Source organism: Nelusetta ayraudi, unplaced genomic scaffold (genome assembly GCF_046127955.1).
Source record: "Nelusetta ayraudi isolate G7.1 ecotype Tasmania unplaced genomic scaffold, CSIRO-AGI_Nayr_v1 ptg000050l, whole genome shotgun sequence".
Classification (NCBI taxonomy): Eukaryota; Metazoa; Chordata; class Actinopteri; order Tetraodontiformes; family Monacanthidae; genus Nelusetta; species Nelusetta ayraudi.
The window spans coordinates 717301-740767 of NW_027466100.1; the positions used below are offsets into that span (position 1 = coordinate 717301).

The following is a 23467-nucleotide window of genomic DNA, read 5'->3' on the forward strand; positions in this document are numbered from 1 at the left end:
GGGTTAGTTAGGGTGACATTAAATTTCTTCTTTGAGCGTCGAGCTTCCCCAAAAAGAGAATCCAGCCCAGAATCCAGATATGACTTGAGATGCTTTAGTGTGGTGTGGTGTAAGACCCTTTGCCAAATGCCCCCCCAACCCACTGATTCAGTCATTCATGTGAAAAAATTCCTGGTAGCCTCTGTCAAAAGCAAACAATAACAAAAGACAAATATCTAAAATTATTTTAATGGCAAACTAAAACTGTTCCTGCTATATACACATCATAAGCTACTGTCAATATGCATCACAAATATAAAAGGTTTACATTTATATACACAACAGATTCACATGTTCCCCATCCATACACAAAACATTAGAATTATTATATAGAAAAGTCACTCTGATAGGTTGTGTTCTGAAAAGATATAATAAAATATGATCTTGGTTTGCTTATGTACCCGAAAATGCATATTCCATAGACTGCATGTGTTTTCAAACTTGTGTCTGTTTAAAAGGCAGATCGCAGTAGGTAGTCAATTGTCAAACCTGCATTTGCACCTCAGCAATTGCGTGTCTATAAGCAAGGGCACAGGTGAATGCGTGACTAAAGGTTTCCTCTGCTGGTGTTCATCATTGAATCCGAAGGAATCATGAATCAAAACCGTGACATAAGCACAACATAGTCATATATAAATAAAATCCAAGTTGTGGTCATCACAGGATTTCTCTGAACCCTGAGAGTTTTGTAAATCCTCTTTGGGGAAAAGCAGCAAGTATTTTGTGCTGTTTTAATGTCGTCATCCATGTTTTGTACATGACTAAAAATATATTGTGTTTTATATATTTATTTGAGCTATTGGTTCTATGAATCTAGAAGGTATAATAATGTTGACTATCGGACAAAACTGTGTTACACATCTCTATGCAAAATAGACTATACTTATGATAACATCAATGACAGAGTGGGCAGGAAATCTCATTTACTGCGCATTTAACCGTAGTGACCCCAGGGCAAATGTCACAGTGGCATGCAAGACATAAATCTCAAATCCTAAATAGCCACAAAGTATGAAATAGATCAACATACTACAAAGCAGTACATAAGAGACATCACAACCAAATCAGGGCAAAAGACATTCAAATTATTAAAAAAAAAAAAAAAAAAAAATTACAATTTCTTTAACTTTCCCAAACCCATCAGTAGGTTTGCCTTAACAAATTCAAGTGGTGTGACCACTGTTTAGACAGAACTAAACACAAGGCTACTCCCCGAATGGAGTTTCTCTGTTTTATTTGCATGGATCTCCATGTATATTAAAATGTATTGCCAAGGAAATGTATCTTAAAATCTCAGTGTTAATTGTTTCTACCACGTTCTCAAGATTTTCTGTTATTTTTTTAATAACTGGGGGAAATTTAGTCTTGAAGGTTGTCGCATAGTAATTAGCTTAGGGTTTCTTTACTTTCATTTGTCAGTGATCCCATATTATGCACATTTTTGGATCTTCATTTGTGGATGAAAACAGGACAGTCAAACTCATGGAGGGCGTCACTAAAATGAAAGGGGTAAATCCGTGATGTCAAAAGAGCCACACAAGGTCTGTTTGTTTTAGCCCACACTGTCTAAGTAATAGCACAAACCAAAGTTAAGGATGGTTTTCATGTATAGGCAGTTTACAATACTGGTAGAAAACACCGGTGAAGTGAACTTTGCCTAATATGGGACCTTTAACTGTTTCTAAATATACTTTCAACAGCTAGCCCTTAACTGCTTCAGTTTCTTTGTGTTCTGTACTTTACAAAGATGTGATTTAGTGCGGAACCATCTTGTTTCAAGGCAATTACGTGAGAATTTCACTTCATAATTTTAACTCTACTTAAACTGACCTCAGTTTTCATTCAGTTGAAACACTAAAATGGGTGTAGTTTTCAAATGTTCATACAGTATTTAAAAAAACAAAACAAAACAAAAATTAACTAAGCAGGAGGATTTGCATTGTATTTTTTGCTTGTGTGTTTTGGGAGAAAGTGAAAATAAACTTTCTATTAATCAATACATCTACAATACTGTCTTTTGTAACACCTTCCATCAGCTATTTATTGTAAGCTAAAAAATAAAATACATATATATATATAACTTTAATATTGTGTTTGGATCAGTAGTTAAATTTAAATTATTTAAGATTTAAAAAAAAAAGAAAAGAAAAGAAAACGTAGTTGAATAAATATACAGTTTCATTTTCTATCCTGTCTCTAAGTGCTGTTCTAACTAGTAAAAGGCACCAGGGCACCGGTATGGACAGTTAACTCACCTGGAAAATAAGTCTGAACTGTGCACTACTCTAGAGAGCAACCCTGACAAATATCTGCAGTAAGGCCTCCGTGAAGTCTTTGTCATTGACAAACAGTACCAGCTGCAGCTGTTTGTGTGTAGTGAAACAAAATGGCAACTAACAGTAAAATATGCACTAGTATCCTCCTCCAGATGCCGTGTGTTAAAGAACACCATTAAACTGAGTTTACAGCATTTTGTTACGAGAGGTAATTGATTAGTCAGGTAGAGAAACTGGAGCCATTAACTGTCGGTGCGGTACCACTGTCGATTGTTGCTGAAGCGCCATCTAGTGGCCCTTTGCTGCAAGCCCACCCCCTGTAGTCCAGTCGATGATGATGAAACTCAGACTCATCACCATGAAAGATACGCCCAGCGCAGCGAAACAAGCGGCCTGGAAAAGCAATGTAGAAAACACAAAACAGTGGTTATTAAGTGCGCTGAGCAAAAACACAGCAGGGCCGTGCGTTTCACACACACACACACACACACACACACACACACACACACACACACACACACACACACACACACACACACACTCACACGACTGTCACTTGGAAAAACACTCTTCAAGGTCTCACCAATATCTTGGGGACAGAGGTCATTGGCTCTTTGTCTTTGGGAACGATGCGGATGTAGAAGACGGCCGGAAAGATGAAAATGAGGCATGGAGCCGAGGTGGCACCTGGGAACAGACAACATTAACGGTCACTTAGAACAGTGTGTACAAACTGCAGGGGGGAACACTTGTGTGTAAGCTTTGCCCGATTTATGATTTTATATTGGTAAAGGTTTAATATATTGCCCATAAATACATTCATATAAGTGTATATGCGCAGTAAAATAAAACTAATTTGGTTTTCCTACCCATGGAAATACATAAAGCTCCCAGTTAGCTGACATCTTGCACGGCCATATTCCTAAGGAAGCCCAGTGTGGACAATCCAGCTCACCTGACAGCGTGTGTCATATTTAAGGTGAACTCTTGTGTCCTCAATAAACCAACGAAGAAGAAGGTGAACGAGGTTTCTAGGTTTGTGTGTGTAAACACACAGGTGAGCTTGGCCAGCTTGGGAGAGGGAGGGGGGAGTGAAAGAGCGCTGCGATCTAAAACGTGACCACTTGATGTCGCTGTTTGTTCTTAGAATTTACAATTAAACGCTTAACTTTTAAAGGTTTCATAGCATGCATCGCTTCGCGTATTTTTTAAGCACATGTGCCTTTGTCAATTCCATTTATTCATTTCTTTTTACTTCTACCACTTTTCAGAGAGTGTGCGCTAAAACACTCACTTCTGCAAGTTAGGCATGTGTGATGCAGAAGGGGCACAGTCGATAATTCTAAAACAGTAAGTGACGACTTGAGTCAGGTGTTCATTCTTCCTTCAGCGTCCACATCACGACTACTAACAAAGCATCAGTTTTAGCAGGAGGCTGAAGAGGTTTTTTAAATGACACTGTCTAGGCGCTTGACTGGAGTTGCGGATGAAAATTAAAGATCAGAAAATGGGCAGAAAATGTAACCTTTAATGTGACAGGGTCACCAGGTGGCGGTAAAGTAAATCTTCCTTGCCCTTCCTTACTTATTGTAAAGGCACTGTCCATCTCTTTTTCGAGAAGCAGGTTTAGTTTACATAATACAACTGCATGTTTCCATTTAATGTTGAGTTTTTAACTAGTTACTTTAAAATAATAGTCATTAGCCTTGGAGCAAATCATGCCATTGAATTGTAAGTTGTAGAAGTTCACAATGTCTTGCCTTCGTCAAACCAAAATCATCTCTTGTTCCTATTTTGTCGGTTTAAATAGGACAAACGTAGAAATTACAATGCTTAAAGGGTGCCGACTCAAACCAACTAAAGAAGGATGAATTGAAACTTCCTGCATACAATGAGCACAAAATAAGTTCCTGTATTGTTTCTTCTGCACACACAGGTTTAGCTCCAGCTGCTGAATGATTGGTCTGCCCACTCCCAACTTGGCAGAGCTGAAAAATAAGGGCACTTAAACACATGAACTGCCTGCAGCACTCAGGTCACGATGTGCACGGAAAGATAAGTAGGCATCACTCCATCAAGCTGAGTTGATATTGTTTTTCTGACCTGTCTATAACCTGCATTTGGCCTGCAGTACTAGGAAAAAAAAAAAAAAAAAAACTTTGCTGGGCTTCAACGCTCTGAACCCCTTCAGTTGCACCAACTGATTTCCTTTCTGTTTCTGTAAATTACACATTTGCCATGTGGACTTTGCACCCCACGTGTATTTTATGCCTGCACGTTTCTCAGTACTGCTTTGAAGATGCCCTCGGGTGCCCTTACACCTCTTATATTTTCAGTCATTACCTGTAATCAGTACAGCATGCCCGACAAGGGAGGCCAGAGCATGGCAATAATATTGACGCTCAGGTCAAATGTTGCTTTCCCTGAGTTCAAACATGAACTGTTCAAATTTCGTGGCTTAGTTTTTTTCTGCTCTTCAAGCCAGGAAATAGATGAGTAGCAACACCGTGCCATGTCAAGGATGCGGTGTGCAAACAAGATACAACAAGTGAACTATTATATCACTGCATATAGAATAGCACCTGTAGCCAAAGATCAACAGGAAATTAGATCAGCTGTTTGTGTTTATTTTGAGTTTGTTTGCATAATTGAGGAGCAAAATAGCCTCCTGACCACAATGGGTTCTAACAGAGGGGCCGGAGCAGGAGCAGATGGATGGAGTGTTTTGCTGACCGATTGATATATAATGGGATATGTAGAAAACGTGTGTCAACATCTATTCAAAATGAACAAAATATCTGTCTTTGAAGCCCTACACTATTTAGCTCTTTATTGAAATCACTCTTAAAATACTAAAATTATAAAATAATATAGTTTCTTCAAGTTTGGCGGCCCGGATTAAAAAGCTTGATAGTTTGGCCATGCCTGCTCTTGACTGTTGTGTTGTGTTGTGTTGGCCCTGTTCTTATTGTTGTCTCTCACTGGAAAATAACCTTTATTGTCTTCATCAAGATGGGGTTAAAAAAAAAAAAAAAAGTTTGGCAGTGCAGCACCTACCAATGATGCCAAAGATGCCCAAAATGTTGGGAGCAAAAATCACCAACATGTTGATAAAGGTGAGCAGAGTGAGGGCAATGGCAATGTGACGCAGCCAGTTGAAAGCCTTGGTGGGAAACAGCATCTGCAGGATGGCCCTGCGTACCTGCGGGGGCAGACCAAATCTTCCGTCAAAGGCATCGGGACACAATACTGTTTTTTTTGGTGGAGGCGACAGAAGGCGAACTTACAGGAAAGAGCACAATGGGGACAGTCAGCGTCACGGCTGTGAGGACGGCGACTCGCACGCACAGGATCAACGTATCATAAGGGTCAATCCTGCTGTAAGTGTGCAAAAGTTCTGGCTCCACGCTGTCTGCAAAAAATGTAAGGAAAAGAGGCTTTTGATTGATAAAGAGGACAATTACGCCCCGTATCGCTGTGTTTAAATCTGTTACCACCAGGGGGAGCTTTGGCTGCATTTGTTGATGAAAATTATACTGCCAGAGGGCCAGTTATCAAAAGTCACAATTTTTTTTTTTTTATTATACCAAATAATACATATCTGTCCAAACAAAATTTAAATCTTTTCTAAACTAAACTAAAAGTCTGTGTTTTCCCTACAACCGTACCTTGGTATCTAATGTAAGTTTAAAAAATAAAATAAAATAAAATAAAATAAAACTTTCTCAAAAGTTTAGACAACAAATTATCATAATAAAACAGGTAGAAGTCCATAATAAAACAACACCCCCTTCCAGAGTGGGTTATCTCAAGTTCTTATTTCCAAAGCCAAACCAAGCAAGATTATTTACAATGAAAATATAGCAAAACAAAGCACTGAAAATCCAATCACACTGAATATTTTTTTTTTTTAGGTTATTATGGTTATTATGGTTATGTTCTTTTTCCGAGCATCTGCTCTCACCTTTAAAGGTCAGGTAGCCAAAGAGAGCAGCCAGGAAGTACATAGAGTACATGACAAGGATGGAGATGTTAGACACCTTCTGCATTCTCTGCTTGGATGGACTGAAATCAGACAGAAGTTCAGTAAGTAAAAAAACGTTTAGCACTGACGTGTCATCAGAGTTCACAGCAGTCCAACTGAGTGCTGACTCACTTGCTGAGCTCTGTGTAGATTGGGAGGACCTCAGGGTGGCACACAAAGGCGAAAGCAAGGATGGGAATAGTGTACGCGGTCTGCCAGGGACACGGAAAAGTGGGAACTTTTGTTCACAGTCATGGAAAAACCAAGTGTGGAAACTCCACTTTCCACTTGCATGGAAAAAAGGAGCAAGATAAGCAGAGCCAGTGTTCAATGCAGCTGCCTACCTGTGAGTTAATGGTGAACAAGTGCGTGGCGCAGTGGGAGTCATCGTCCTCGTGGGCCACACCATTGGTGTACTCGTGGCCGTCGTGGCTGTCGTGACTGTGTGCGCTCGAAATGTTCAGGCTGAGGAGATTAGCTGTGCTGTTGACAGAAAACTCCTCAAAGGGGCAGGCGATCTGGAATTTCTTGTAGATCACCTGCAGAGAGATAGACAGGTAATCCAGTAACGATCCAGCAACAGCAACAGATGAGCGAGCAAGGAAAATGTCCAGGATGTAATATTTAGCTTGATTTACAATTTTCATATTTCTAAGAAAGCCTGATGTGGACAATTTAGCACTGCCTGATTGTTTCGTATGTGCGGTGACTGCTCGCGTCTTTAAATAAACCAACAAAGAAGAAGGCGGACGAGCTATCCAAGGTTTGGGCGCAGAGGCCATCGAAATTCACGGGGAGGGGAGGTAGTGAAAGACGCCGCAATCTAGAATTTAACCACTTGATGTCGCTGTCTCTTCTTCAAAATGTCCAAATATGACTCACGTAACCTTCAAGTGGATATGGAGGTATATAAAGCGTATGAATGTCGAGTGAAACAGAAGGACAAGCTTACGCTGGATATGATCCTAAATCCAGAGGGCTGCCTTCTGTTACCAGAACCCTGTTACCATGGTTTCCAAGAGGACAACTATTAGTGACGGACCAGCTTTCAACACATAATTCTGACTGATTCAGACTTTTTGTTAAGTTTTATTAATCAAAACCTAATTAAATAAAACAAAACCATTTTCGTATTTTGGTAGAGTTCTGTGTCGGATGCGGGTCCGTCACTGATAACGGTCCCCTTGGAAATGTCACATGGTAACAGAGTTTTGAGAACAAATGGCAAATCTCCAGATTAAGGGTTAAATCAGTTATATTTGCGTGTGTTTTCTGAAGTTGCATGCACATGCATTAACATGCTCGTGTGGCCAGTCAGGCTTTGTGAACAAGAGGATAGAAAGAGCTTGACATCAGCAGACAGAGAGGGCTAATATGTTGTGACGTTGTACACCAGAAGAAATAACACCAACTAGAGCTTCAACCTGAACTCTGACAATGATGACAATTACTTATTAGCCCTTTAAAGGATAGATCACCTTTGAAACCTTCAAATGAAATTCTAAGCTTGGTGTATTGTGACTGGGCGGTAGGGTTGCCACCCGTCCCGTTTTTCCCAGAATTGTTCTCTTTTTTTCACCACCTGTCCCGGGAAAAATAAAATCTCTCCCGGGACACAATTTGTCCCGTTTTTTAGGGAAAATGACAAAACCTCATTTGATTTCCGTCTGTGGTCTAGATAGGTTTGCCAACCCTCCCGTAAAATACGCGATTGTCCAGTATTTGGCAACTGAAAAACCTGTCCTGTAATGAACTGATACAGGACGCACTTCACTTTGTCCCGTATATTTCGGGGAGCCCCCCCGTCGTCGACAGACTTGAGAGACCCGCCCCCCCCGAGATGTCCTGGATTTGAAACTCTAGGAGGTGGCAACCCTACTGGGCAGCCAGAGATGAGGGTAGGAAAGAAACAAAGGTGACAGAGTGGAAAATGTGAAATGTGCCAAGAGGACATCAGCCACCTTGATAAGATTTGCTGGTGTGCGAGTGACACGGACAAACTTACAGCGCAGAGAAAAAACACCATGCAGCTGAGAGAAAACCCACTGGTGTAGCCCAGGTAACCTGCAAGTGAAGAGACAGTCAATTTCTTTTGCCCGTCTTATTCCGGAATAAGAATTACACATTTTGATAGCAAATTCTGTTGTTCATTCAAGATTACTCAAGAGTAATGGCTACAATGTGATATAAAAAAGAATAAATTGTGCACTGGACGTGATTTGCAACAGAGCTGCAATTTTTCAAAAACGAGTCCAACTGTGATTTACTCACCAAGCTGTTTCATTAGTGCCAAGGGCAGGATGATGCTGGCTGAGACCAAAATGACCAAGTAGTTTCCATTCAAGTACCACAGGCTGTCAGGGGAGAGGAGGGGGGGGGGAATCATTCACTGAGACTCACAAAGACATACAAAGAAGAGGACAGACAGCCGGGAACTGGGGAGTTGTTGTGTTATTAAGAGCCTTTTACTGACTGGTGATTAAAAATTGCAGCTAGAAGCACTTGTTTTGAGTTTGTTGGTCTGAGTAGGTCAACGGCGGTGGTGTGCCAGACGTCAGTGGCCAAAAATGTGTCTGCTTGTGCTTCTCTTCTCACATGCGCTGGAATAGATTATTACGTAACCAAGATGATTTATGCGGCGGTTCACAGTTTCAGAACAGGAGCCCTAAACATGCACAGCTGTACAAGTTCATATTATTTATGGCAGCTCACTCAAATCACTGCCATTCCCCACCAGCAGCAATGCCTATAGACAGCGTGTACATAACTGACCATATACCGCAACACCTAAATATAGTTTCTCTTTCAAAAGACATTGCAAAATTGTGGCTAAAAAAAAAAAAAGAAAAAGAAAAGTATGCAAGTATAGAATGACATATCCAGTCATAGCCTGGCTTCCTGATTCATTCCAGTGGGTGGAGAAGGTTGCGAGAGATACCGAGTTAGCATGCTGAGTATAGCCTGAGAGGACTGAAACAAAAAACATGCTGTACATATCTTGGGTGCACTGTAAGCGATGAAACATCTTTGGTGCAAACTGAGGCGAAATCTAAAATAACTCCCAGCACAACTTTTACGAACCCGTTTGCTGTGTGGAACATAATTGCACAGGAAGACATTTTATTTGCATGGATTTGCACACCTTTCGGGAGTTTTATCTCACATACACATCTGACAAAACACCATACACAGTATTTGTGAAAGGCGACGAAGCACTGATGATAACTTGATGAACTTTCTGATTAGCTGGGTTAGTTGGGTAGTTAGTTTGCACCTTTCTATTTGTGTGAGGAGCAACATTTCACATACATAGCCCAGTAGCTATGTATGTGAAATGTAAACTGACTTTTGTCAAAGTCAGTCAGAAAAACATTTCCTCATGTGTTTCAGTCGTCTCTCAAATTGGGGTCAACATTTAGCACCTGAAGTGACTGCAGTTCACTCTCACTGAATGAGTCGCTGCTGAATAGAGCAAAGATAAGAAACGCAGTCCCACACACCCAGACACACCTGACAAGAAAACAGTAGCACGGGCATCAGAGACAGGTCAGACCACATACTCAGTGCTTTGTCTAGAATAATGCCTATCAGATCTAGTAGATCAAGAGCAGGAATTCGCCTTCTCCAGGCCTCTGTGGAGGTGCGCATGTGTGTTAATGGTGTTCCTCTGAAATACCTCCAAAACACTCCTCCACAATCTGGCAGCACCTTGGCTTCCTGTTGTTTGTACACAGTGACTGAAATAGTCGGCGACCATTGGACGTCTGAGGCACAGCCAATAACAAGCTGCCACCCTCCCCACAGAGTCCGACTAGAGGCCAAGCGAATCGGCCGCTGCCAGCTGCCCCAACACCGATGACTCCCCCCGACGCGCAGCCGAGGGCCAACAGCAGGTGGGAGTCACACGGCCCTTCATGCACGGCGCAGCCACGGTGAAAGGCACTTCAGCGATAATGCTCACTCAGAGTTGGGATCCACCTTCAGGAACGCCTGGATGACCAGCGGCAGCTCAGACTTGACGATGTACAGGTAGCTGGACATGGCTGCAACACACGGGAATGGGGAGGGGTGGGGTGGGGGTGGGTGTGGGTGTGGAGGATGAGAGCATGCGCTTTAGACATTTTTCAACAAAATATGCTGGTTCGCGTCGAAATTTGAAATGACCTTAAATTTACACTGTACGATCAAAAATGAAAGCACGTTTTGGACGCGGAAGGAAGTAAGCTGTCAGGTGGAGGCGTTTCTTAAAAGGAGAGTCATCCAAAAATTCAAATTACACATATTAACACACCACTTTGTCAAAGCAGCCCACGGTAATACTTATGAGTTCATGTCACCCCTCTGGAGTTTCACAGACTCACTGACACTACGCATCAATCAAACTTTGACAAATTCTCAAATTCAGTTCCAGGCCCGCTCTTAATTTTGAACCTTAAAAATCTTTCTTTTATGAGCATTTAGTGGGCCTGAGACCAGGGTGGAAAATACAGGGAGATCTGCCGTTGTCAGACCTCCCGATTAACCCATGAGACCCCCCCCCCCCCCTAGTTTTATCATAAAGCTAAAGAAAAAATATATATATATAAGTTTTATTAATGGTCACTAAAATACCTTTTACATCCTGTCAAATATTACATTTTAAAACTATTATTCACAAATTTTGTGTATCAATCAGGGCCCCCCCCTTTATAGCCGGGTATTTCGCACACTGCCTGAGACCATTATAGTGCCTGACCGAAAACCCAGCGCGTGAGATCTCAAGCAACACTGCTTGCAGCTTGGATTTTTATTTTTTTATGTATTTATTTTGACATTGGAATCCACAGCTGCCACAGGCATCCACGGAGACAAATCCTTCCAGTTTGTGAAACTCCAGACTGCAGTTGGATTAGACGGATTAGAAAATGGCACCTGATGACACCACAGCCAGCCACGCCAACTTTTGGGTGAATTACGCCTTTAACGCCTTAACGTCGGGAGCTACAGGTATTTAGCAGGCAATTCCCTCATTCTAAATGTGACATTTTCGTGTGTATCCAAAAACAGAAAACTATCACGTTCTCGGGCGACTGGGTATGAGAGAAAAACAACTCTAAGCCGTCTAATTGTGGATAATACATGTTTTTGGCCACGCGGAGTGTCTCCGTACCTCCAATATTCTGCAGGGTAATCGCGATGCCAGCAGCCATTTTCCCAGGAGTGCCAAAGGCCCGATAGCCCAGCTGTTCATAAGCTCGAATTCCTGCAGAGAGATTTTATTTTTCCACCATTGACTCAGAAGCTTTTCATGCACGTGTATCACAACAATAACATACTGGAATACACTGTAAAAAAAAATAAAAAAAGAAAGAAACAATGCCACAATATGCATATGATCTGAGGTATTTTTCCACCTTAATAACCAAAACCATGCTTACGTTTGACCAAAGTATTCTAAACATTTTGGCCGTATTAGTGGTTAATCTAGTGCGGAACGAACAGTGTGCCGCCAGATTTATTGCTTTGATGAAAAGTCCAGACACACACAGCGCAGCTTACCCACAATGCCAGAGGATTTGAGCAGAAGGTGGATGGAGTAAGTTGACAAGAGCGCCACTGCGGTCAGAAGAAACCTGGAATCATTTCATAGACAAATGAATTGAAGAAAAACGTTATTTCCTGTTGTGTGTTTGTGCGTCGGGGAGTTGAAGTCAGTTTGCAGCTGGGACACGGAGCTTGTTGTTGTTCAGTTGGGCACGAAGCTCAAATCACGTCATTGATTTTCTCCTGGGATCATTCTAAAGCCAGGTGTTTGTGAAGAACAGAGGCAGAGGCGAGCTGTCGACTGAGATCTACCTCTCATAAAAGGCAAAAAAAAAAAAGAAGAATAAAAGCAAGATGACAAGAAACATAGGTACTTTAATAAGGCTATTCGGCCTTGATCGGAAATAAAAAAGTTCATTTTCAAAGATTCCTTTTTAACCTGTAAAATCAAGTTCCAATGGTGCTCTCCACTTTGAACGACCTGTCTTATTCATCACATTGTATGCATTTTATTTGGTCTTTGTTTTATTGTTTTATTGTAAAGCATAAACATCACAATGTGATATTTATCCAAGACGGTGCTGTTAAAATAAAATCTTCCTTGACATGACTCATAACTCACTCAATCTAATTACCTTCCCTCAGCACAACAATCGAGACAGTCAAGGTTACATATGAATGTCTGCTCACATTTTTACTCAGGTAATTAAGCCATGTGCATTTGAATATTTCTGATATTTCAGTCAAAAGGCGATATGTGTACTATACAATAATCTCTGTCTGCTGAGTTTGAGCAATAAAGATCAGGTCCATTTGTAAAGAGGCATAATGTGTCATTAACTACAGCTGGGACAGCTGTGATTAACATTTTAGATTGTTGACTTTATTAAAAATTAATCTTACATGCTGGACCAAAAACAAAAAAATCCACTCTGCTCATTCTCACTGAGTCACTCACCAGAAGAGGATAATGCCAGTGTTGGCCATGGCATACGCCAATCCCAGGATTCCACTGCCCATTATAGCGTTGCCCAGGTTGAACACTGACATGCCGAAGGAGGTTTTTCCTTCAAACTGAGAGAAAAAATGTTGACGTGGTCAGTAAATCTCATATCATCATCATCATCATCATCATCATCATCATCATCATCATCATCATCATCTTTAAGTGAAACATGTGTCCATACATCTGTAAAGTGTGTTGTTTTCTTTCCATCTGCGGAGGGCAGGAATTCAGCATTCTCCTGAGTTTCCTCGGGATCGTCCAGTCTGTTGGGAAAATCATATCTCATTTCTGCAATCCCAGCACTCAGCTCGTGTCTTTGTGTTGCGAAACACAACGCAGTGTCATACGATGGTGGAACTGGACAAATCATCCAGAGGCATACCGTACCTGTGCGTTGGAGCACCATTCCTGTATAACGGTTCACAAGCAGCAGCAGCAGCAGCAGGCAAAAGGAAAACAAGGCAAACATGCATGAAACAAAAACAGGCAATCGTTATTTATGCTTGTCACCACATCTCTGTTTTGCCATTCATTAATAAGATAGAGAGAAGTAAGTCTTTTGGCTCTACAAGCCTTTGCATGCAACAACTCAAGATGGATTTTTTTTTCCCCCCGGACAAATATCTATAAACGCGTGCTAGGTTGTGTGACATGCGTCAAAACAAAGAACCAAAGCGGGAAGACTCACAGGTCCTCGGCGAGAATCGTCTTCGCCGGGATGCCACCGTCCTCTCCGAAGTCATGAGTTTTCCCGTTGGATATGATGTTCATCTCTGACTGGTCAGTCTCCATCCTTCACGCTGTCAGAGACTCTTTCTGGCTGGCAAGTCTTGGATATCTGAGGCACAGAGAGCACAGCTGTCATTCATGATGCAAATGACTGTGTGCCGCGTGCATCCTGCAGCCAGTTAATGCCTCCCATTGAGGCTGACAGGACCACTGATTTTCTGGAGGATGTCAAGTTAATTGTTGATTGTCTCTGAACTTTCATTTTGTCACCCTCATTCGAGGTGGGTCTGCTTTCAGCATTGCACATTGATTGGCTAAGCCGAGATTTATTTGCGTTAGCCAGAGGCAACGCCCCTCGCCCGGGTGTGCCAATTCCAGTCCATTCATTCAAGTTATCTGCCAAAACCTCAGCAGTATGTGGCGAAAGAGACTGGCGTAACTGGAAATGATGGCAAGCTGAAATTAAACACAACGAAGTCCAGTTTACACGGTCAAAGGTCAAGGTCTTTCTGAGCTTTCTGTTTGCTTCCGACTGTCGGCAGCAGCTCACTTCTGATGACATTATTATAAATCTGGTCTTAATTAATAGGAACATATAAAAATATATATATTTTTTAAACTTAAAAGTACAGATGGCTATTTACTAAATATAAATGTCAGTGTACTAATTGCATTCCAGTTATCTTTTTTATTTCTTTGGCTAAACAACACTGCTAATGTCCATGCTAGCTATTGTTAGCTAGCAACCACCTCCTCATCGCCTCTTGTGAAGCTTTTATGTATAAATTGTCTTCTCTGTTTCACTGTGTGGACTCCGACACAATGGCCTGTTGTTAACTGTTTGCATTGTGTCCCCAAGTGCCAGCCAGAGTATCACCATTCCTGCCTTTCAGGCTTTACAGTTTACACAATGGCCACTGATAGCATGCTGTAGCAGTCAGATAGGAAGCCCGTCCAATCAATGACCACTCGGAACAAATGTGCTATGTAGATAAATCAAACTTTCTTTTAATTCATCATTTGAGATCAAACACTGCATATTTAAAAAATAAATAAATAAATAAAGGAAAAGAAAAAGGGGAATTTATCAAAAGTCTGAATTTCCAGTTAAGTATCAACAGAGCCAGAAAATCCTTCCTATTATCGATAGCATGTTGCAATGCCTGTAAATCAAAGCCAGCGACCAAGTGACCCAACATTTATCTCCCGAACTCTGATACAACCCTCCAGTTACATCAGCTTGGGCAGATGCAAAAGATTCTGCCCTCTATCGATGAAACATTGACATTGGAGAATGAAGGCATAATGTGTTAAAATAAATATGTTCATTTGAGATTAGGCGTTTCGCCATCTACACTTCAAAAACCACTGTGTGTAGGAATTGATATATTTGGGTAGAACTATATTTAACCATTTAACCCTTTAAAGGGCACCCATTGAAACAATTACATTGTTTAAAATGACATCCTGAATGTCAATAGGCAATGTTTATATTTTAAAAATTCAAGGAAGTTTCCCTACACAGTTCCTCGCCCATTTAATACTTCTTTTGTTTTGTGTTTGTTTGTTTTAAAATCTGTACGTAAAAATGATAAGAAAAGAATCTTAAAATTCTATGAACATTTAGCCCCATGAGCTGTTAGGAACTTCTTTCAAACAGTCCATGGAAACGATCAGAGGCACTGGTCTTAAATGGTGAAGAGGTTCAGAACACATGGTGTTGGGTTGGTTGTTTGGCCACAGTCCAACACCAGCGGTTCTGTAAAGAGCAGAGGGAAGTCATCGAGATGCCAGATGCCTCAGCCCCAGTCTGGAGATCTGGTTATTCTGGGCTTCAGCCTTTCTAGGCCCTGTACGCGTCGAAAGGGCGGGAGGTGCTGGAGCCCGAGGAAAGGAACGTGAACAGAGGCAGGGTCGCTGCACCGTGGAACACGAGATGTTACAAGATGTCGCAGCAGATACTAAATCACCCCCGTGAGCAAGTAGCACCGAGCGGGGGCTTTAATCGCACCATCAAAGCAGCCCATTCCTCCCTCGGCTCTAATCCCTGAGAAAGTACATTAAGAAGGGGGGAACTTCATGGGAACCTTTTCATTAATTTCTCAAAAATGCACTGGCGGTGCATTGAACCAGATGAAACCAGCCTGCCTTGTCGCTGAGCAGGTGCTTATATTTTATAAGTGGGCTGATCTGAGTTTATATCCACCTCTTCTTATCCTGTCAGCGCAGGGAGGGCTCACCTTACACTCTTCAGCAGGCCACAGTGGGCGTCCTTACGCAACTAGCAGGCCCGAGAGGGTCATGAGAGCAAAATGTCTCACTCTGATTTAGTGGTCTTTCCCAACATGTCACATGTTTGAACAGGTGGAGGAGTGAAAGTTAGAAGAACACACGAGCCCCTCGATTGCTTCCAGAGTGGACTGGACTCCAATGACAGGGGTCTCCGTCCGCTACTGCGCTTCTCATCTGGACGTCTGCTGTGGTGCCGGAGAGGGTGCAGGCGTGGCGCAAGCTGGTGGCTGTTGGGAGAGCGCTCACAAGACGAAGGATGGGGAGCGAACGGACACGAGCTTCAGCCAGCAGAGCCTGGCAGCACCAGCTCCTCTCGGCCACGTGACACAGAGGCTCTCGTCCTGCTCCGCTGCGAAGAAGACTGAGGACGTTCCGTGCATAAAGATGCAGGGAAAACGTCATTCGTCTAGCTAATTGACGTGAAAACCTGGAAATGCATGATGGGTTTTGAAATAAACCAATCTGCTCTTTCTAGGATGCAGTCATGAGCAGGCCTGTTACGGTGCTGCAGGATGCTTGTGAGATGAAGACACCGAAAGCACCTGTAGATGCACGCTGCCAGTGCCAGAGCCATAAATAAGTAATGCGAAAATGGGACGAGGAAAGATCACAAACAGGAAACGATTCCGTTTTTAATCAGCTAAATATTTCATAAGGTTTAATCTCATGCAGGCTGCCCACTGCCACCTCTTTCTCATAAAACAAAGGAGGCATTGCAGAAATCACAAATAGAGGCAACGTAACAGCATTGCAGAGAGCTGGAAAATGTTCCGATTATCTGGGTTTTTTTTTAGCCATATGGTGTCTGCCTTTCACTTGAAATATAATAATACATATGAAATACAACACAATATAAAAATGTTTTTTTTAAATGACCAATTTGGAGACTGTAGAAATGTATATAATGTATAAAATGTATAAAATAAATAGTCTTAAGTTTTTCAGTCTTAATTTTGATGCTAGGCGGGGAGATCATCTCGTTGGGGGAAGCAACAGACAGCAGCACTCAGGTTTGAGAATTTCAGCTTTGAAGCGCAAGGATTTGGGGTGTGACGCACCTCCCCACAGCCTCTGTCGCCAGTTTACTTACAGTGCATTAGCAGGGCCCGTAATTCTATAGTATTTAGTCAGTGTTTTGGGGACTTTCTCCAACCCATTTAGGTGTAGAGCCACACCTCTGCGATACAGTTTGCAATTACAACAACCACACAGAGCAACAACATGTATTGGGTCAATTCTTTTTTTTTTTTAAGTGTAAGTATTTGATGATTGATCGTCAATATTGTTCTTTACGCTCATGTTGCAAGTTCCCACAGGTAGAAGACAGCTGACATTTTTACAGCTGATGGGACTGACGGCGGTGAAAATGGAAGAGACAGTCAACCGAAAAGTCACCAGGCAGGTGGGCTCTCAAGACATTTGAATCAGTGCTTATTAAATGAAAGCGCGCCTCTATTTGCCACACAGGGAATAAGCTGAGTTTAATTACGCGTTGTAAACAGACTCCAGGGTATTTTTCCAAACACCGTCCCGGACCAAACAGCTGACAGCAGGAGGTTCAGGACAAATGACAGTGATCAAAGATCGATCTTCCTCTACAGAGCACAGCTCTCCATGTCAACACCATTCTGCTGCTATTTATAGGTGAAGATGTTTTGCTTTTTTTATCCGAACCCTTATCTGTTGCTATGGTTGCACAATAGTAGAAACAGTCAATATAAAACAACTGAATGTTTATTAATATATTTTCATTTAACTCCCACAAGGGTTTTGAAGAGGAACCACACACCACATGTACAGTTATGTGACCCTATAACGCTTCTGTTTTAGAGGTTATTTAGAATAGTTCTACTTCAATATATCTCTTTAAACCACATTTGTGCCAGCCTCTAATAATAAATCAACAGGACACGCCAACAACATCAGCGTGCTTTGCTTTCTGTGAGAAGCACCTTGGTAAACAAAGCCTTTCTTGTGAAAGGCAAATTCCTGCCGGGTCTCTATACTAAACTAAATACTAAATACTAAACTATGCGACAGTACGTAGCCTGGTGCTGTTTTTCTCTTTCCCCTGTCGTATTTTATGCTGTCCTTTAGGCTCACTATTGCTTAAGTGTGTTTTTGAATTCATGCACTCACTTCGCCATTTGTCGCTGCAGAGGACAGCTGCCTGACAAATACACTGGATGTTTCCTCAATACATTTAGCAATTTGCAGCAGCTTCCTTCAGAAAGGCAGTAAATTATCCTCTAATCATCCGGTCATTAGTTCTTTCAAAGGGAAATTGCTTCTGCATCATTCAGATGTTTGTTTTTTTGTTTGTTTTTTTCATTTCCGTAGGGTTATTTCGGTGTTGATTGATTGTGCCTGCTGCCAGTGGAAAAGAAATACATTCGTACACCTCATGCCCTCAATGTCATATGAAACCATATGGATTAAAAAAAACAACAGAACATCCGACATACGTTCTTTATGAGTCCGACACGAACGTCAACGATTTTTGGAGAGAACTACAATGGCATTAGGAAAACCAACGAGACTTTTACCAGGTTAAGTGTTCAAGTGGCTTGCTAACGCGAACAGCTTATCAGCCAATTACATGGCTTGGCAGCAACTCAGTAGGTTTGCTCCACAGAGTTTTGACATGTAGACGTGATGAAGATGATTTGCTGGAGCTGAAAGCGACCCTCTATTCAAACTTGGGTAGATTCTCATGGAGACAGTGAGCATCTAAGTACAGCTGCTTTATGGCTTTGCCAATAATATTACAGCTAAGTTTACCCCACTGGTTGTTAACTATAAATACAAGCGTTCCGTATGATGGGCAGCATAGAGGGCAGTATCTGTTTTGGCATTGCACCCTCCCAGGAGAACAAACTCATCACACGTAGCAACAGAAATCCATCAACGATTATAGTGGCAATCTGAGTGAACTAATGGCCACAAGATTAACAGGAACATTCAATGTTATGAAGACCAAACATGCGATTATTAGGTTCAAACGTCCAGTGGTGAAGATAGATCAGAACATCCTCATGCTCTATTTAAAGCAGCTCTAGGTAACTTTTCGACCGTAAAATTATGATTCCAAACTCAGTAAAGCGGTACATGACCGATTAATAGGGCGACCCGACTCGCCGGACGAACCACTATACGGCAACGTCACACGTTTACTTAGAGGCTGTTTTACATACTACTATTACAAATACATAAGATTATAAAATGACGGAATGGAACCCAATAATTAACCTCGATGAAAGACGAAGTAATAAAAGTGTTGAACGTTTGCTACGACGTTATTGTCAATGTCTGTTTTGCATTTCATATTGGTGTTTTTCCTGAACACATACGAGCGCTCCAGCTAGGCGACTATTTGTATTTCCCCACATCAATAAACTAGCGCTGCAGCGTGTTTACTTCGTCACTTCACCATTTCCACCGAAAGTTACCTGGAGCTGCTTTAATTCAAGTGATTTCCCTGTTTCCATATGGCATATCAGTCTGTAAAAACTGCAGCCATATCCAAAAAAAACTTCACTATATGGTGCCAGATAAAGAATATCATTAAAAATACACAAGCGTATGTTAGTAATTAGACAGTATCTCTCAGGTGGACAACATGCAGAACAGCGAAGAACAGAACACTGAAAGATCATCTGGATTCTCGAAGCACGTGACGGAAACATGAGCCACCGTCATATGGCCATGCAACTCAAGGACTCGTCAGGTGACCTCATGGCAGCATGTGTGCCGAAGGTGTCTCTCCTCATTTCTTTCCTTTTCAGGGCCCGAAACGTCACATACAGCAATGTGCCTCTAATCTGGATCTCGGATCCGATCAGCCTCAGGGCTACTTCGGGTGCGCAGACTTTGTTCTGTTCTTTTCCATGCGTAATATCAACAACCGATGTTGACTTTCTACAGACACGGAGATAAACAGGTGACAGCGCAAAATTCTGGACTCTTTTTTTGCGTCACGTGGACGCGGGGTAAAAATAATATGAATGACACTTAGAGCCGCAAGGCTGAGAGGGACACAGATGTTTCGCGGCTCTAGTCTGTGTGACGGAGGAGCTCAGCTGGCAGCTTCCCACACAGGGTACAGCAGGCACCTGTCCAGCCCCTCCTCAGGCCCTCGGCCGTGTTGATGGCTGCCCACCGTGGGGTCACTGGCCACGTCTGCGCTTATCTGCTCATTCTCCACCACTCAGAACCCAGCAGGGGAAACCATATAGGGTGTTGGTGTTTAGTTAGGGGGGCAAAGTCAAGAACACGCCCTCCCCCACCACCACCACCACCACCACCAGCACCACCTCCCACGCACACCTTCGTCAATACGCAAGAAGAAGGGAGCGCTTATCAATGGGGGCCGTTAAACATTTGGAATCTTTAAAGGGCCAGTCTGTATGTTTAAGCAACATGTGATGGTGAAAAAGCCCTGTTATTGATTCCATTGATGTCCAACTTGATCCCACATCTTATCTACAGGCTATGACGTTAGGGTGAAAGTGTGAAAACACAAGGATGATCCACATTAGGTAACTGTCGGTATCAGGTAGCACAAATGTCCATTTCTTTAATATGTATAAACATATTTTCAGTGACTTTACTAACTGAACTTAACGAAAAATAGATTTGCGATTTGGCAATCCATAAACGCAATCATTCAATTGATCCCTTTAATCAGACAATCGTCCTTTAAAACATTGCTACTTGTGTGTGTGGAGGGGGGGGGTTGTCCATTTTTAAAGCACTCCATTCAAACTTAACAGTTGCTGCTCTGGATGCTCTGGAATGCTCGCATTTTAGCACTGTTTCCTGACCTGACTCACAATAGCAAACCTTTCCAAATGTTACATAACAACCAACAACGAACGTCGCTCGGTCCTGAGATTTCTTTTCATTTGTCTTCTACTACAAAATACATAGACACAAACATAAGACACAAAGAATGTTGCTGTTGTTTGGACAACAAGGGAATGAAACCATGTCAAGACCTGGAATCATTATCAGTAAACCATTACTGGGAAGTCAGTGGCAACAGTATATGGAAGAGGAAAGGGCTACTTGGCTGGATAGCAAATATTTTGGCACTTTTTTTATCCATATTTGGAACAGCTGTGTTCACCATCAGTTTTGCAAAATGACATTTGATGATAATTTCCTGACAACCAGCTGTCAAAACTTGTTATAAGACAACAAAATTGCTTACAGTTAAATGTAACAATAACTAAGTCGCCTAAATAAAAGCTGTGAAAAGTCAAACATGGATGATTTTCAGTGAATTGGCTCAGACGGATCATTATGTTTCGCTTAAATGCATAAACTGACGGGTACACACGGGTTTCTTTGTTTGTTTGTAATCTTAGATTTGAAATAGAATTTTGAAAACGTGCCAGCGGTAACAGGTCGCATGACCCACATTGGCAGGACAAGGGCAGTTAGCTATACACTTTATCCACACGTTCTTTTTTAAAGTTCCCATCACGGCACAGGAGCTTACACTGTCTCGTTTGTCAAGTTATTTTCGTTCCACAGCGGGCAGAGCAGCACGCGCAGCAGACGCGCGGTAACTGGCCGCACGCGCTCTTCCCTCCGCGAGAGTATATTTAGCCGCTAGCCACAAAGGAACCGAGTGGAGAAATACAATTTGAAAAAGCTGCTACCAGTTGTTGAAGCGTTCTTATTTCCCCATTTACATTTACACCTGGAGACACAGACTGTGTTCATGTATCGAGTGGGCTTATAATGGGCTCGGCTGGGCTGGCTCGGCTGGGAGGAAAAGGAAATTGCCTTTTCTTTTTTCTTTTTTCCACGATGCCATGTGGCGCGGACACCGCGGCCACGGCGTCGTGTGGAGTCGAGCGCCGGCCAAGACACACACACACACAAAAAAAAAGTTCCACCTCCGCGGGCCAGGAAGAGTTTCGTACTTAACAAGCGATGTGCGTCATTCAAAAATCGATAGTTGCGCTCGCACTTTGAATGGAGGGGGTCCAGAAATTGCTTCATATGCGGTGCTGTGGCAACGCGCGGCGCGGCGCGGCGCGGCACGGCACGGCGCGCACCTACCAAGGAAACCTTTGCGCTTTCGCCACATAAAGAAATGCAGCGTTTTAGTCGGAGGACAATGGAGGGCGCGTCCAACACATGGTCCGAACATCTGGACTGTAGGCACACACACACACACACGCTTTTCTTTCTAGTTATGTAGCCCCCCCGAACATACAGATACACAACATACAGATATCCCGCTCCCGTGTTTATTCCCTGACGCTCACTCATCGTCAAATAGCTTAATAAACGCCTCAAAGACTCGATGCGCAACAAACGTCCACCTCTGCGCAAAAAAACAGCATATTTTTCTTTTCTTTTCTTTTCTTTTTTTTTAAAAAGAAATAAACAGGCAGGAGTTATAAAGTAACTGTTCATTTGTGTTTGCATATACGCGGCCGGGCTGAATATAAAGGTTCACTCTTACCGAGAGGCTCTCGTCACGAGGCTTTCCCCCGACTTAATTCCCGATTGGAGCGACGATTCCTACAATAGTCTCTGTCGGTCGGTCAGTCAGACTGGCTGGCGCTATCTCTGCTTTAGCGTGTCTTTACGCACACTCGGACTGTGAAAGGCAGCGGCAACTGAACGCGCGTGTGGAAACGGTCAATCGGCATTGTGAAAAAAAAAAAAAAAAAAAAAAAAAAACCTTGTGTAGTCAAGTGTGGGGGTCGCGTTAGGTCCGCCTTCCTCCTCCTCTGCAACCTCCCCCTCTCCTCGCTGCGCTGGAGGGAAGGTATCAGCAGCACCGCTACAAACATGGGCTGTTGCCATATGTTACCATGTGCCATATGAGGAGCGCAACTGCGCCGCCTTTCACCAGCTGCGCAGTTTGGTTTTTTGCAATTTATGCGTGAATTGAAGAAGAGTGCGTGCACAAATAAGACGTGGATTAAAGAAGTTGGACGATGCGCAGTGAAATAAACAGTGTTTATGGCCAGAATCTCTTTCTTTGGTTGTTGCAGCCACATGCAGACCCGAGGAACCCATTGCTGAACACTTAAAGCAACACTGTGTAGCTTTTCCACTTTAGATAATAGCTTTAAATTTTTATATATATATATATATATATTTTTTTTTAGGTTTTCTTTGAACCTCTATGGAAGGGGAAAGGCACCTCTGTCATTGGCACCGAGCGCCAAGCCGTCCTGTCACAGGTCTGTGCTAATCCAGGTTGCCTGCCAGGCACCAGCCTCCCTGTCCTGTTGCTTGCCCGGTTGTCAGGTCACTCTGTCTTGTGTTTCTCGCGCTCATCTGACATCTTCTTTGGTCTCTATGGCAGCTCTGCCTTTGCAGTCATACAGAGACCAGTGAGCTGCCTTACACTCGCCAGGCAAAAAGTGTTGATGTTGGCACACAGTGAGATGTGTTTGGTTTGGTAATCCTATATCAGTTCAACCAACTGCGCAGCGCTACTGGCATGGGGCCCTTGTGTCGATAATGTTGACATTTTAAGGTGGGACAGCTACACAGTGCTGTTTTAATTCCAATTTAAAGTGGTGACAAATTTGCTGTGTGATTGCT

At 42.6% G+C, this 23467-nt stretch overlaps 1 protein-coding gene across 2 annotated transcripts; it reads right to left on the bottom strand.

The window, feature by feature from the left end:
- Positions 1-207: 207 nt before the first annotated feature.
- Positions 208-22647, bottom strand: slc38a3b (solute carrier family 38 member 3b). Of its 2 annotated transcripts, XM_076037151.1 has the most exons (17): positions 22371-22643; positions 13557-13706; positions 13256-13276; positions 13050-13131; positions 12821-12936; positions 11878-11951; positions 11489-11581; positions 10301-10382; positions 8611-8693; positions 8345-8403; positions 6684-6878; positions 6472-6551; positions 6280-6380; positions 5603-5727; positions 5373-5517; positions 2899-3002; positions 208-2708 (listed from the first exon to the last, which is right to left on the bottom strand). In XM_076037151.1, exons 2-17 carry the CDS (start codon positions 13658-13660, stop codon positions 2604-2606), a joined length of 1569 nt encoding a protein of 522 aa, XP_075893266.1. In that variant the 5' UTR covers positions 13661-13706; positions 22371-22643; the 3' UTR covers positions 208-2603. The 2 variants fall into 2 exon arrangements, with proteins under 2 accessions (XP_075893266.1, XP_075893267.1); XM_076037152.1 differs by lacking the exon at positions 13256-13276 and having other exon boundaries at positions 22371-22647.
- Positions 22648-23467: the final 820 nt, after the last annotated feature.

Bases quoted from the DNA above. Each gene is read 5' to 3' on its own strand.
- slc38a3b (XM_076037151.1), bottom strand. From the start codon at position 13,660: ATGGAGACTGACCAGTCAGAGATGAACATCATATCCAACGGGAAAACT. The intron at 13,132-13,255 runs GTACGGTATGCC...TTTTCCCAACAG, and splicing joins AATGGTGCTCCAACGCACAG to ACTGGACGATCCCGAGGAAA. The intron at 11,952-12,820 runs GTGAGTGACTCA...AAATGATTCCAG, and splicing joins ACTGGCATTATCCTCTTCTG to GTTTCTTCTGACCGCAGTGG.